General features: G+C 53.7%; 1 protein-coding gene across 1 annotated transcript; it reads left to right on the top strand.

Moving 5' to 3' along the window:
• The first annotated feature begins 8741 nt into the window (after positions 1 to 8741).
• LOC144296777 (keratin, type II cuticular Hb6) lies at positions 8742 to 15949 on the top strand. The gene is made up of 9 exons (XM_077869956.1): positions 8742 to 9589; positions 10276 to 10484; positions 11253 to 11313; positions 12015 to 12110; positions 12322 to 12486; positions 12686 to 12811; positions 13055 to 13275; positions 15100 to 15131; positions 15257 to 15949. The coding sequence occupies exons 1-9, from the start codon at positions 9221 to 9223 to the stop codon at positions 15433 to 15435; spliced, it is 1458 nt and encodes a 485-aa protein (XP_077726082.1). The 5' UTR covers positions 8742 to 9220; the 3' UTR covers positions 15436 to 15949.
• The last annotated feature ends 82 nt before the right edge of the window (positions 15950 to 16031 follow it).

The raw sequence follows: 16031 nt of genomic DNA, 5'->3' as shown, positions 1-16031 counted from the left end.
TCGGGCGGTGGAGGACAGAGAGGAGGTCTGGAGTCTTGTGGAAACTCCAATGTGCTCTGCAAGGCGCCTCCGTCCTATTTATGCTCAGATCTGAAGGGCTTGGCTGTGCACTGGGTCAATTTGTGCTTTATGGGCTTGGGCGGTTAGTTGAGTCCAGCTCCTCTTTAGAATGTGCTTTAATGGTGGAGTGGCCCGCGCCCTCCTCTGTGTATAGGATGCCAACCTCTGGGCTGCAGGCGGACTCAGCACGTTTCATCTTCAAAGTGCCCTGCCAGCAGGGCATGCGCTCACCTGAGGAGATTGGAGAGAGAAGTGCAGTAGGGCAGGGCAGGTGGGAAAGGGGTCCAGGAGAGGAGAGGAGAAGAGGACCGGACTCTGGGTGAAGCAGGTGAACGACTGAGGTGTTAAGAAACAGCATCTATCCAGATATTTCCATCTCAGTAACGGCCAGCGTGCTACTGTCCACAAATCTGCATTTCCCTCCTCTCCATCTGCCTAGTGGGCTGGCGAAACACATCCCCTTTCTCCTACCTAATAAATAGGAGATTATTGACTATATGGTTTTTTAAATCTTTTTCGACTTTTATTATGAGAGTTTCCAAACATATAGAAAACTTGAAAGCACAAACACCTTGAGATGTTCAGCGTAGTTACCTGGATTCAACAAGGGTTAACACTGGGCCACCTTTCTTGCCTATGTGACGGTTACAGAAAGTATGACAGGTACAGAAATCAGGACCCTACCACCGCACATTCAAGGAAATTAATAATTCAAAAAACCATTTGGTACCCATTCCATTTTCAATTTTCCTAATTGTCTCAAGAGTTTTTTTTTTTAATGGTTTTATGTGACTTTGCTTGTGGCTCTGTCCCTTGCATTTTAAACTGGAAGTTCCCTCTAGAGTTGGGTTGATCATATGGTAGCCTGTAGGCATGTGTGGCTATTTAAATTTGAATTGGTTAAAATTTAATAAATGCAAAAGGGAGCTCCCCAGTTGCATGAGCCACGTGGCCACACAACCACTGATTACTTTATTGGACATCGCAGATACAGAACATTTCTACCATCATAGTAGCAATCTACTGGATAGTGCTGGCCTGGAAGCTTGATTGGGTTCAACCGAAACATTTTTGGGCAAAATGCTTCATAAACAATGGTATCTAACTCTTAACGGTTAGACACCTAAGAAGCATGCATTACCAGCTTGTTCTATCATCCTTGATGCTAAATCAGAGCACTTGTATGCATTTTCCTTTTATAATTAGGAAGAACACTGTAGGAGAACATAGGTCCCATTTTGATAAAAAGATCCTTTCTTTTCTTTTTGCTGCCTACTGTGTGCTATCATACACGCCATAAACAATCTCCAATTCTCCCATCAACCATATGAAGTACGTGTCATCATCCCCATTTTACAGATAAGGAAACTGAGGCTCAGTGAGGTTAAATAACTTGCCCAATGTCTGCCAGCTAGTAAGTAGTGGAGCCCAGGGGATGCAATACCTTCTCACCTACAAGCGATGACAACCTCTAGATTTCCTAATCTCTGGAAAATTTCAAGAGGGTAGAGAAAGTTGTTTAGGAGGGATATCTGTGGATTTATGGCTGGGGAGAATCAGTATAAGGAAGATGGACAGAGTTACAGGGACTTGGTATGTATGGTTAGAACCAGGAGGGGCCAATCGGGGTGGGACTGTAGCGCAGGGGCAACATGAAGCTGGGGCTGGAGATCTGCAGAACTCTATTGGCTGAGAACTGAAAGGAGGGACACAAAAAGCTGGTTTTAAAAAATTTAAGATTTATTTATTTATTTGGGAGAGAGAGAAAGACAGAGAGAGAGTGAGCATGGGTGGGGGGAGGAGAAGGGAAAAAGGAAGGGGAAAGAGGAGGGGCAGAGGGAGAAGGAGAAGCAGACTCCACGATGAGCACAGAGTTGTGTGTGGGGCTCTATCCCAGGACCCCAAGACCACGATCTGAGCTGAAAGCAGATGGTTAGCTGACCGAGCCACCCAGGAACCCCCAGAAAAGGGCTGTTTTAGTTCTTTGTGTACCTCTGGTGTAATGTAAGTATCTTGACAGATGGCTCTGTTTTACCTACCCATGAAGCACCCTACTCCAAAAGAACGGGTCTAGAAAAATTATCTCATGAAGTGTGGAGATTTGCAGTAAATGAAAGAGAAGCAAAGAGGAGTGGAATGATGCAGCCGGCATGCCCCGGTAGCTGCTGTGTCTTAGGGGCAAAGGCAAGCAGGGGGGCTCAGGGAAGAAGGAAGGAGGCAGGGTAAGATGGGAAAAGAGACAGTAGGAGGGCAGCCCAGGGCTCAGGGAAGGGATGACTGTGCAAAACATTCAGGGGTGAGGTCTTGTGACTGGGACTAGCACTGGACTCATGGGTTGTGTCAGCCAGCTGGCCACCCAGAGGAGGGTGTGGCGCCTGCTGTCACTTTATGTGTTTGGGGAGCTGGGCCAGCACTTCCGAGACCCTTTATCCCTCATCACAGTTCTGGGCACTGCCCACAACTGAGCCATGGTGCTCCCAGCAAGCCAGCTGGCTGGTGTCCTGAGGAGAAGCGCCGTGAGTCAAGGTGCATCTCACACATGTTTTACCTTCTCCACCAGTGTAACTCCTTATAAAAATGACATGCATAAACATGAGCTAATTACTAATGCCTGGCCCCTCCTAAGCAATTTTAAAGAAACAAGACGCAATCTAAAGGAACAAGATATATACATATATATAAAATTCAAATGTGACACAATTTTGTTAACTTCAGGCCTTATTAATTTCTGGTAATCTTTGAAGAGCTCGAAGGACATTCAATCTGAATGTTTTCTTGGAGTGAAAAAACTTGTGTTGGGGGAGGAGGAAAGAGGAGAGAGGAGGGTTGTCCCCATTGTAATCTTTGCTCTGGCAACATGAGCTTTATAGAAGGTAAAATCGTGAAATATGTCACCCACACAAAAGGATGCATAGGTGGTGTATGTAACACCTATAGGAGGAAAGAAAGCATATGTGTAGCTGAGAAGATTCCTATGAGCCTCATTCTGATTGTCCCCCCTTCTCTCTGGCTTAGGGACAGCCCCTCTCTGGGATTGTGTGTTGACCCATTCCCTTACTTTTCTTTGTACTTTTCTTGCACTTTGCACATTTTCCAACGTATGCATCCCTAAACCATAAATTATTTAGTTTTCCAGTTTTTGAGGTTCACATAAATGGAATTATATTATGTATATTCTTTTGTGACTAGTTTATTTTGATCAATGCTGCTTCCTATAGCTGCACAATGTTCATTTTCACTGTGAATTGTACTCAATGTATGAATATGCCACAGTTTATTTATTTCTCCACCCCGATGGCCTCATGGTTGTTTCTACAGTTTGTATTATGAACAGAGCTGCCATGGACATTCTTTTCTCTATCTTCAGGTGTAATTTGTGCAAGAGTTTTTCTAGAGGATGTGGATATTTTTAAAAAATTATGCAAGTAGTATACACTTAGTGTAGAAAACCATTTTATGAGTATTCTTCCAAATTTAAAAAAATCATAGCATTTCTTGATGTTCATCTTACTTCATACTAGATACTGTGCTAATGGCCCAGCATGCATTAATGCATTTAATTTTTACAATTACTCTCTGAGGCAAGTGTCAGATAAGGACACTGAGGCCTAAAAGGTTAAGAGTTTTGTTTGGGTTGTGTAGGTAGGGGCACTCAGTATCTGCTGGTGTGTTTGATCCCAGTGTAATGGATGAGTTTATCTCCTTGCACTCCCATCTATCCACCATCTACCATGATTAGAAGTATCACACAGTAGATGGTGCTTGTCTATAGCACATTAACACACACTCTCGCTAATCGCCTCCTCCCTCATCCTCTTCAGGGCCCTTTACAGTGCTCTCAGGGTTCAGGACCAGAGGATGGAAGAGAGCTCACTCTTGCTTGTGGTAAGCTTTCAGTTCTAAGAGAAAAGCTGAACACACACGCCTAGATCATGAACTAAAATGTAAACCTCACAACACACCGATGAGCACAAATGTTTGGTTCGTGGATATATTCCAAGGGCTTGGCACACAGTAGGTGCTCAATAAATATTTGTTGAATGAATGAAATGAATACCAGCTGCATATTAACTGCTGAGTAATGGAGCCATCAAAGCTTGGCAGTTAATTATGCAAAGCTTTCTGGTAGGATGGGGTGGGGATCAGATGAAGCAGACCAGAGTGCAGCCGTTCCTGGGTGTGGGGGCTGGGTAGGGAGACATTCCTGGCAGGGGCCTGAAGGAGGAGGCATGAAGTGAGTAGATGTGTCCTTGACCCAAGTGAAGTCCTTGACCTGAATGATGTTGGGAATGATAGGGAAAGCCAGGCAACAAGGGCAAGAATCCCGAAGGCCATGGGGCGAAGTAGAGACTCAGGGTGGGATTGAGGAAGGAAAGAGAGAAGTGGAGGGGAGGTAGATTTCTAGGGAAAAGAAGAGAGAAGATGCTTGGTCTTAGACTCTTATTCTCCAGAGCCCCTTGGAAGGACAAAGAGGGGGAGGGGCGAAGAGAATGGGAAGGAGGGGAGGTTGGGGGAGATGGAGGGAAGAGGAGGGAAGTGGAGGACCATAGAGGAAAAATGAGAAGACCCATGGGAGAATGGTGAAGGGACACTCCAGAGGTGGAAAAGCAGGGGAGGAGGTGGTTAATGAAGGGAGTGCAGCACCGAGGGCAAGGTATGGGCATAGCCGAAAAGGTGGGCAATCTTGGCTTCAGCTTCATAGCAATGAACCCTCCCAGGGTAGTGACATGGACTGGAGGAGGTGCATGGGAGATGGACCTCCCCAAGGGCAGAGCTTCTGAGTCAGCCTTCATCACTCCCAGCTCCCCAGACTACCCACAAGGGCCTTTAGCCCCTCCCTTCCTCTGGTGAATTCTTATGGATAATTGGCCACTGGTCCCAGGCTGTCTTGGCTGAGGAGGCAGGACTCTGACTTGGGTCTCTCAGCTCCTGAATCCTGCCTGCTGGATGGCCTGAGTGTTATGTAAATAGCCACTCCTTCACCCCTCAATTCCCCTCACTGAAACCTAGCCTGTATCTGCTTTCTGTGAACTTTCTAGAAAGTATGAGCTGCAAGGTTATCCCCCTGGGCTGCCTGCAAGCCTGGTGTGCAGGTGTTTTGGTATCCTCCAGATGTAGAGCGCACAGGTTGCCTCCTACCGTGTGGCTTTGAAGCAGAATCCCAGAGATGATACTCCCTGCTTCTGCGGACTCTGCCTCAACTGGCTCTCCACTGTCACAGAATCTCATAGTCCTGGCCTCTCCTGCAAGGGTGCCCAGGTCTCCCTACTGTCCACTCTCTGAAATACTTCCGTGCACACCTTTTCACCAATGCTGCCTCACCTGCTTCCTCACTGATGTTTGTTCTCACCCTTTCCAGGGGGATTTCCTTACCTTTCCCATCAGATTAGTTGCAGTCTACATTGCCCCACTATGGGCACTGTCAGTAGGCACTGCATCCCTGAGCATCTGATGATATATCTGAAAAGCTGCATTCTTCAGACTTCTGGCCTTTCTCATGAATATGGGTCTGTCTTCCCTGTCAGACTGGGAATTCCAGAATCCATGTCTCCTTCCTTCTCTTAGTGCCTTCTTGCCTTTTTGCAAAACTCAGGCTTCAGCCTACGGCAGGCACATAGCCATCACAGAATTTAACTGAATTCTTCAACAAGAGAATCTCATCTAATCCACCATACATTTGGGATGGTGCCTTATAACATTCTTCACAGGAGAAGGGTGGACTGAAGAGAGACTTGAACAAGAGCTTCCTAATGTTATAACCACCAGTTTTGTCCCTTCTTTTGAGGTATCCCTTGAACCAAGATCCACTTAGGCTTAAAAAAAAGAGGGAGATCCTCAGGCAGGCGCCTTTGGCCCAGGGTGCGATTCTGGAGTCCCGGGATCGAGTCCCGTGTCGGGCTCCCGGCACGGAGCCTGCTTCTCCCTCTGCCTGTGTCTCTGCCTCTCTCTCTCTCTCTCTCTGACTATCATAAATAAATAAATAAATAAATAAATAAATAAATAAATAAATAAAAATTAAAAAAAAGAGGTTGTAACCTCAAGATCTGAAGGTTTCTTTGTTCATTCACCCTGTTTCCACAAACATGGTGGCCATTCCAGAAAAAATAATTTTTCTCTTTTATATTAAAGCTTCCGTAAATGGGAGACATAATGCAAGTTCCTTTAGGAAACCATGACTACCTACTCTCCCTATGGGAAGTTTTCCTCAACTCCAACTTGCATCAGTCCAGCCGTAGTGAATATTGGACTTCTCTTGCTGTCTTTGGGATTCCATTGTACCTGGATGGATGGCGTATTCCCCACCTCCAACTTCATGGTATCCTTGGGCTACTGATCAGTTAGGGGGTTTCAGGATCAGGCAAATATCGAGAAAAGTGAGTATTCATTGATTTATGGCTGAGGATTTCTGGTGGTCTGTTAAAACCAAAAAAGAAACACAAATCTATGAATTATTAACAGATAACAGGATTTTTGGACTGTCCAAGCTTCTCTTTTCATCCTGTACAAGACTGATGACATTTTCCCTTTGCCTAAGAGGTGAGATTTTCATTGGGCCTTTCCTGGGGGCAGCAGGGCTAGATTAGGGATTGAAGGAGGGGCCTTTGATTTTGGGTTCTTTTCCCTGTTCCTTGTATTGACCTCCTGGTAGAACAATAGTAGATAACATTTACTGAGCACTTGCTATGTGCCAGGTGCTGTGTTGTCCATGTATTATTTAATTTGATCCTTTTCTAGTCCTCTAAGATAGACACCATCAGTGGGAATTTTACATAGGTGGTTTAGGGATGCAGGTAGGTATATATATATTTCATTAAACCTCCTGATATATCTACAGCAGCACTAGCAGCAATAACAACTACTAATATGATTATATAATTAGAGTGTGTCAGGCTCTATTGTAAGTGCTTTACGTGTATTAATTCTTTTAATCCTTACAACAACTTTATGAGGTGGATACTATTATCCCCATTTTATAAGTCATGACATGAGGTATAGAGAGGTTAAGTAATTACCTGAGATTACATAGCTAGAAAGTGGCACAGCTGGACTTTGAAACTAGGCAGTTTGGAATCTGTGTCTGTGTTCTTAACTGATATGCCATGCATTTAAACTTTTTAATTTTAATTTTTATTTTTTTTAAAGGTTTATTTTATTTTATTTTATTTTTTTTTTTATTTATGATAGTCACAGAGAGAGAGAGAGAGGCAGAGACACAGGCAGAGGGAGAAGCAGGCTCCATGCACCGGGAGCCTGACGTGGGATTCGATCCCGGGTCTCTAGGATCGCGCCCTGGGCCAAAGGCAGGCGCCAAACCGCTGCGCCACCCAGGGATCCCAACTTTTTAATTTTTAAAAATATTAAAAGAAATAATTTTGTGTAGTGACAAAGTACACACATACACACACACCACATATGATTGAAAGAAAAGAAAATGAAATGTTATTTTTACTACATATGAAGCACTCTGATATTTTCTATTCTATTTTACTTAATTTTTAAAAATATTTTATGTATTCATGAGAGACACAGAAAGAGGCAAAGACACAGGCAGAGGGAGAAGCAGACTCCCTGCAAGAGCCTGATGCGGGACTCGATGGAATCATGACCTGAGCCAAAGGCAGATGCTCAACCGCTGAGCCACCCAGGTGCCCTTCTATCAGTAGACTACATTGTGAACTCTGAAAAAATACCACCCCAGAAACTTCTGCTTCTTAAAGATTGTAATAAAGCACATCTGCACTGTGTTCAGGAGTTTACTGAGCATGTGGACATCTCTGTAATTTTTCCCAGGCGGCTTTGGGAGGAAAGATTTAATGTACTTCCCAGAGGAATGAAGTACCTTGCCCTGAGATCATGCAGAGCTATTCATGGCAGAGCCTTGGTTCCCATCCAGCCCTTTTGGATTCAAGGCCCACTCTATACACACTGCAGGTGGCATACACCAATACGGATCTGTTTTGACATGTGCCAAGTTTACTGACAAACTACCGTAAAGGGAAGGGGGTTACAGGGTTGGTGTAGCATAAGAAGCAGCACAGAGCTGAGGCAGGGAGGGGGTGGTGGCAGGTGGCTGGATGCCCTCCTCATGGCTCTATCTGGATTGATTCTATTATATTCTCAGCAAAATGCTATACATAGCAATAGTGTCAAACCCAGGCTTTCTGGGCCCTGGAGGAAAATGGAAGTTTGGGGTGAAATCCAGAACGCTATCTTTTCTTGGGGTCTTGCTGGAAATACTTGGGCATTCCTGAAGCCAGTGATCCACTGTGTGCCCGCTTAGGCCTCATGGAAGAGTCTGAGGAAGGGATGCTTCTTCTCGGCATAGGCTGGCCACGACGGCCTAATAATTTGGCCTAGGGACTGGTCTGCGTGCACATCGTTGTAGGCAAGAGTGCACGTGAGCTTGTGAGTGTGTGTGTGTGTGTGTGTGTGTGTGTGTGTGATATGGGTGGGGAGGCCAGTATGTGAATGCATTTGTGTGTGTGTGTATATGTGTGTGACAGAAAGAGAGTGAGAGAGAGAGAAAGGCAGAGAGTTATAGAGACAGAATATGTTGATAGGTGTAGGTGAGGGTTTCGGGGACAGGCGAGGGGGGGGCGTTGGGATTTTGGCAGCACAGAAATGAGCAAACGGCGTGAGGGAAACCACCAAACGCACCCCAAATTTCACATCATCTTCTGTTGATCTCTATCCTCCCAGGGTCCCAAGGCCGTTCGATCAGCACCACGGACAGCAGCACCGACTGTTTCCAAAGGGGCGGATCGGGGGCTGCAGCGCCGCCTGTCTCCTCCCTCCCTTCTAATCTGAGTCATTGCCACCCCTCCTCCCATCCCTGAGTTCTGCCAAATGTGTCTGGGGAGTGCAAGGGGAACCTGTGGGGGACGTGAGCTGGCCTTTTGAAGATAAACACTGTGCAGTTTAGGGTAAAAGGCCATAAACATCTGGCCACATCTGGCCCCCAATTAAACACATTAAGGGAGGAGCCAAAAGAGCTAAACAACCCAAGCCAATAAAGACACCTAATTGCTCCTAACCCATGGAAGCATTTGGCTCCCCGCATATATAAAAGGCGCAAAGATGTCCAAGACACACACTTCAGCCACTGTGCCCTCCGTAGTACGTCTCCCTCCTCAAGCCTCCCTTGTCCCCTAGAAGCACCATGACTTGTGGATCTTACTGTGGCGGTTCAGCCTTCAGCTGCGCCTCGGCCTGCGGGCCCCGGCCCGGCCGCTGCTGCATCACGGCCGCCCCCTACCGCGGCGTCTCCTGCTACCGCGGCCTCACCGGGGGCTTCGGCAGCCGCAGCGTCTGCGGGGCCTTCCGCGCCGGCTCCTGCGGCCGCAGCTTCGGCTACCGCTCGGGCGGCGTGTGCGGGCCCAGCCCGCCCTGCATCACCACCGTGTCGGTCAACGAGAGCCTCCTGACGCCCCTCAACCTGGAGATCGACCCCAACGCGCAGTGCGTCAAGCACGAGGAGAAGGAGCAGATCAAGTGCCTCAACAGCAGGTTCGCCGCCTTCATCGACAAGGTGGGTGTCCCCGGCCGCACCCTTCCCGGGCCTTCAGTTCCTGGGGCGTCAGGGGCAGGACAGGGAGGACCCGGGGCAGCTCCCAGTCTGATGGACCAGACGGACACAGCTCAGGGCCCGGATGCACCAAAGACGTGACTACGGGGCACAGGCTCCCGGTGGGATGGTGTGGCTTGCACGTGCCCCTCTGGCCAGGCAGGCAGGTCCCCGCACAGAGACGGGGACGGGCTCCGACCTCTCATGCCAGAGGCACAGGGCAGTCCGTGCACGTAGTCCCCAGACCCAACAGAAGAATAGGAGGAGGACCACAGGGGCACCGACCCCACCCTTCCTCTTCCCCACCCATGCTCAGGACCCAGGCTGGGCACTGATGTGGGGGAAGGAGGGAGGCAGAGGCAAACGGGAGACCCTGGCTGGCTCCGGACCACGTGGCCTCTGCACTTACCGGGTCTGCCTGAGTCAGTTTACCTGGGAGCAGGGGCTGGCCTTCCCAGCCCTGGCTCCTGTCCCTAAATTGGAAAATGCAGACACGGATGACAGTCAGGAGCTCCGGAGGTCACCTTGTGTCCCGCTGCCCAGCTCTGCCCGATCTCTGCTGGGAGTTCATCCTAAAGCAATCGCCGCCAGCCCAAAGTGGCCTTGGGGCACCAGGAGCCACCTGACGCCCTCCTCCCGCCCCGACGCAGGTGCGCTTCCTGGAGCAGCAGAACAAGCTGCTGGAGACCAAGTGGCAGTTCTACCAGAACCGCAAGTGCTGCGAGAGCAACCTGGAGCCCCTGTTCGAGGGCTACATCGAGACGCTGAGGCGGGAGGCCGAGTGCGTGGAGGCCGACAGCGGGAGGCTGGCCTCCGAGCTCAACCACGTCCAGGAGGTGCTGGAGGGCTACAAGAAGAAGTGAGTGGGGCGGCAGGGACGCTGGGCACAGGAAACGACGTGACCTAGAGCCCGCTGGGCTGGACTGGGCAAGAGTGTCCCAGGGGGCGAGTGGCTGTGCGGGCCGGGGGCAGCGTGCGGCAGGGTCCTTGCGTCTGGGCCACGGCTGCCAGACGCCTGCCCGAGCACCCGGATGCCCCCGGCAGACATCTGTCTCCTGCTTGGGCCTTCTGGCTTCTGGGAGGCTGTTCCCTGGGCTGGGGGGAGGCCAGAGGGGGCTTCTGCAGGCTTCGGGCCTTCTCATGCTGAGCTCCCTGCACCTGAGCCTCTGGTCCCTCGGGGCTGACGGGTCCCGGGGCCCTGGGTGTCCCGCTGCCGAGGGTGCTGAGGGCTGACGGTTGGCGGGTGGCCCAGGCCCGGACCCTGAGCCAGGATGGACGCCCGGGTTGGGGGGGCTGGGGCCTCGGTGCCCCAGAGGTGCTGTTGTCCACTCCTAGCTCAGAGCTGGGCGCCCAGGCCTTGTTGTTTGCCTCCCGAGGGGCCTCTGGGCAGCTCTGGGAAGCGGGCTCTGAGGTCCCGGGATGTAGGCGCTCCAGACCCCTCAATTCAAAGTGGGGAGGGAACCCCAGACACGTTCCACATCCAAGCAGCAAGAAAGGGTCCAGCGGATCTGCCGGGGGCCAGCCGCTGGGAGGTCCCTAATGCTGCCCCTGCCCTGATAGGAAGTGGAGGCCGCCCTGGGGAGGCCCGCCCTTCCCTGACCTCCCTGTCTGCCCTCTTCTGCCTCAGGTATGAGGAGGAAGTGTCTCTGAGAGCAACAGCTGAGAATGAATTTGTGGCTCTGAAGAAGGTGAGTAAGGAGGCATGGGAAGCACAGATGCCCGGGACCTAGAATGACGGCCGGGCCCAGAGGGTCTGGACCTCGTGTGGGTACCTGGCCCGGCCAAGTCGGGATGGCAGACCTCAGAGATCGGGGCACGAAAGGCTCATTCAGGTGCTGATGCAGGGCGACCACCTTGGGATGCCCAAGTGCACCGTGCCCCGGGGCAGGGCCCGGCTGGGCTGACCTCTGCCGTCCTGCCTGCTTCAGAAGCTGTGGCCTGGGCTGGGGTCCCCGGGGGCAGAGCAGTGTGGTGTCTCTGTCGAGGGACAGTGTCCTGGGTAGCGTTGTGGGAAGTGTGGCCCAAGGGAGGGGAGCAGCCGCGGGGTGTGGGGACGGTGGAGCAGAACCAGGAGGGGCCGGGCGCAGGCTTGGAGGACTGCGGGGGCCTGGCAGGGCCCAGGTGGCCGAGCTTGTTGGCATAGGGAGGGTCGGGAGGAGAGCTGGGAGCACAAGAGGGGCGAGAGGCTGGTGGCCCGTCTCCAGGTACAAGGGCTCGTCGTCAGAGGGGCAGGAGGCAGTGAAGCCCACGGTGGGCAGGCCAGAGGGCATGGAGCTGTGCTGGCAACGGGGACCCTGGGAACCATTTGCCCTGGCCTCCTCGGATGGCGGGGAGTTGGGGGCGATGCCACTGTGGGTGCTCGGCGCTCAGTGACACCCCACGTTTCCAGGATGTGGACTGCGCCTACCTCCGCAAGTCAGACCTGGAGGCCAACGCCGAGGCCCTGACCGAGGAGATCGACTTCCTGCGGCGCCTGTATGAGGAGGTGAGGGGCCGTGGTCCAGGCAGAGAACTGGCAGCCAGCCTGGAAGAGGGGGCCCTGGCCTGGGACTGGTTGGCCTGGGATCGGGCTGAGGCCTGCAGTCCATGGGGCTATAGTGGGAGCAGGGGCGGGAGACCAGGGAGGGTTGGGTCCACATGTGCTGGGAGAGGCTGGCGTGCAAACAAGATCCTCCATCCTTCCCCCGCCCCCGCAGGAGATCCGCGTCCTCCACGCCCACATCTCAGACACCTCGGTCATCGTCAAGATGGACAACAGCCGGGACCTGAACATGGACTGCATCGTGGCCGAGATCAAGGCCCAGTACGACGACATCGTCAGCCGCAGCCGGGCTGAGGCCGAGTCCTGGTACCGCAGCAAGGTCGGGGCCCAGCCTCCCCCTGCCAGAGCCCCAGAAGGAGGGATGCTGAAAGGGCTTTGGGATTTGTCCAGCTGGGATGGACGAGGGAAGGGCAGGCAGCCCTCGGGTTGGGGTGGCAGTTGTGCAAGGTGTGGGACTCAGCGGGATGACCCGTCCTGAGCCTCAGGAGCCCCTGTGCCCCCCCTACACACACACACAGTGTGAGGAGATGAAGGCCACGGTGATCCGGCACGGGGAGACCCTGCGCCGCACCAAGGAGGAGATCAACGAGCTCAACCGCATGATCCAGAGGCTGACGGCCGAGGTCGAGAACGCCAAGTGCCAGGTAGGGCTCACGTTGAGCGTCCCAGGGCCGCCCAGGCAGTGTGTGCCCCAGGGACCACCCCACTCACGCCCGAGCCCATGTGCCTGGCTAGAGGCCCTGGTTGTGGCCCTTGGGGGGACCCGGCTGATAAAGGGAGAGGCCTTTTCCTGGGGGGGGGGGAGGTGTAGGTGGGAGCGACCAGACACATCCAGGAAATGGAGAGAGAGACCCGGGACCATAGCACCCTGTTCTCTGCGCCCCCAGAACACCAAGCTGGAGGCCGCCGTGACGCAGGCGGAGCAGCAGGGCGAGGCGGCCCTCACCGACGCCCGCTGCAAGCTGGCCGAGCTGGAGGCCGCCCTGCAGAAGGCCAAGCAGGACATGGCCTGCCTGGTCAAGGAGTACCAGGAGGTGATGAACTCCAAGCTGGGCCTGGACATCGAGATCGCCACCTACAGGCGGCTGCTGGAGGGCGAGGAGCAGAGGTGGGTCCCGTAGCCTATTTGTCTCCCGGCCTAGCCTGGGTTCCCAGCGTGCCACGTGTCTGCTGGCATCCCTGGACTCCCATTTTCAAATCTCCCCATCCTGCATCTTTACAGGTAATGAGTAAGTCCTTTTGGTGTGTTTCTGGCCCCCTTTGTGTAGGTCATGCCCCCAAGTGCTACAATGGGTTTGGTACCTTTTGCAAATATACTCCCGAGAGCCCGGAGTCAGGTCACAGTAATTGTTCCTGAGAACTCTCCAAGCCTGGCCTTGTAGCCACCTTCCCTGTGCGAGTGCTTTTCCCTTCCCGCCGCTTATTGCACATCACCCAGGTTCTAGGTGTCTTCTCAAGCTTGGCCCTGGACCAGCCCAGGCAGTTGGTAATTATTCCGTAATGACTGCCTCCCGTGGGGATTTTGTCCACTGACAGTCATATATTGCACTGCGGAGGGTACCCCTACGTGGTATTGCATTGCAGCAGGAAGGAACGAGGGGGGACAGATTGCAGGGCCTTGTCCCTGGAGGCATCTGTGTCCTGTTCTGGCATTTTTGCTTTTTGCTAGCTTCGGATATGGCAGGGAAGACCCATTCATCGGTCAGCCTTCCTACGGCTGGAGGGCAGCTGGTCAGGTCCCAGGAGGACAACACTCGCAGAATGTTGGGCTGGGTTGGTCGGGTGCTCACTCCCGGGGCCAGGCCCCTCCCCTGAAGCACAGGAGAGTGCAGGGTGAGATGCAGAGGGAGCACCTGGAGCATGCTGTGTGCTGGGGACATGGGGACCCTGGAATCAAAGTGGCCACCTGGTGAGACTTGCAGCAGCCTCAAGCAATTGCTTTGGAGGGCTCCGAGGCCCTGTGGCTCACTGCGCTCGGGGAGTTTCGTTAGTGGAGGATGCCAGGACGAAGCATTTTTCAAGACTGAGTCTGGATGTTTAAGAGACGCCTAGAGATAGCCCTGGAACCCGAGTGGCCCACCCATCCCTCCACCACGTAGGGCTCCTGGGGTGAACGCAGCAGCTTTGGCGTGGGTTCCCTCTGCACCCTGGGCGTGGGATGAGTAGACGGTGGGCTGCGGATTCTCCTCGTGTCTGAAGCTGATGTTGTCAACCCTCCGCCACGGAGCTATCAGAGGGACGCCCGTGTGTCCCCCTTAAGGAGATGCCTTGTGTGTGGGAAGGAAGGGAGGGGCTGCGTGGAATAATAGCCCCGCCCCATCTCTGGTTATTCCCTCTCTCTGGGCCTCAGTTTCTCCATCTGTCAAATGAGGGCGCTTGTAGAGACAGTCTCCGAGCCTGTTCCGAATGGGTTCTAGAATCCCATTCCATCCCGCAACAGTTCCTTACGGAGCCAAACGTGGGTTTAGGCACTGCCCGCTGCGCAGCGGGGGAAAGTCAAGACAAAAACGAACATCTGGCCTCTTGAAGCTCAGGTTCTAGTGAGGCCAAGCACACGGCATTCAGGACGTCGATGTGCGGCGCCTGCGGCATGTCTACAGGTGGAGCAGAACCAACAACAATAGCAGCAGTGCAGACGGCCGCACTCGGCACCCGCGTGGGTCACTGATTCCACCGTCACAGGGGATCTAGGAGATGGCCCCGCGAGGAGGGAGGCCGAGCCAGGCAGGGCGCATCCTAGGTTGCAGGGCCGAGGGCTGCCCGGAGGCGGGGGCGCTCTGTCTCAGAGCCCGCGGGCCGTGGTGGCTAGCCCACCCTGGCTTCCCCGCAGCGAGCGCCCAGGAGGAGGCAGGGGCATCCCCCTCACCTGGGCCGCGGGGCCCGGCAGCTGGCCCTCCGACACTGACCTCTCTCTCTTCTCCTTCCCCAATAGGCTGTGTGAGGGCGTCGGCGCTGTCAACGTGTGTAAGTAGCCGAGCTCCCCCTTCTCGGGCGGGGAGGGCCCACATCTGCGGGGAGGGACTCGGGACCCCCCCCCATCCGAGCCACCTGCTGCGGCCGTGCCTGATGCCTTCCGTCCCCCCATCCAGGCGTCAGCAGCTCCCGCGGTGGCGTCGTCTGTGGCGATCTCTGCGCCTCCGGTGCTGCCCCTGCTGTCACCAGCAGAGTCTGCAGCGCCCCGTGCAGCGGCAACCTGGTGGTGGGCACCAGCGCCTGCACCCCCTGCCCCGGGGCCAGCGCCTGCAGCGTGGCCTGTAAGAAGTGCTAGGGCCGCCCGCGCGCATCCCGTCACCCGCCGCCCCAGGACCCCCGCGGCCGCGCCCGCCAGCTGCTGGCCCTCTGAGAGCCGGGGGCCAGAGGTGCGCACTGCGCGCCCGCCCCACCTGCTCCCTGGGGCCCCCCTCTCCGTAGCCTTTCCTAGTGGTGGATTTGTTGTCTTGAGGATTCAACCTTTCTTCTGACTTTCTGCTTCTCCGCTGGATTCATGGGTCCTGCCTGAGCCCTTCACCCCAGCTTGCAGGGCCCGGGGGCGGGGCCCCGAATCCCCCCATCTACACTTCCTGGGAACCCGCCAGGGTGCTCGTGCCTGTGGACCGGAGGTGGGGAACGCCGATGGTGGTTTTCCTGAAACCCTGTGAGGGACGTGACCTGTGGGAGGGAAGAGCATCTCCTTCCAGGGCTGCCTGCAGAGGCTTCTACAAAGCCAGTGACCCAACTGCCAGTCTGTCTCTTTGCCTTTGCTTCACTCTGTGTTTCCAATAAACTAATTGTAGCTTATCAAACCTGGTGCCTCAGAGTCTTGAAAGTGCCAGGGCCGCCCTATGATAGGAGCTCCCGGCCAGGGATTTCCTCAGGACCCCTCCA

Source organism: Canis aureus, chromosome 25 (assembly GCF_053574225.1).
Source record: "Canis aureus isolate CA01 chromosome 25, VMU_Caureus_v.1.0, whole genome shotgun sequence".
NCBI classification, from domain to species: Eukaryota; Metazoa; Chordata; class Mammalia; order Carnivora; family Canidae; genus Canis; species Canis aureus.
Note: the sequence above shows the minus strand (reverse complement) of the source record. Positions and strands in the feature narration are given on the sequence as shown.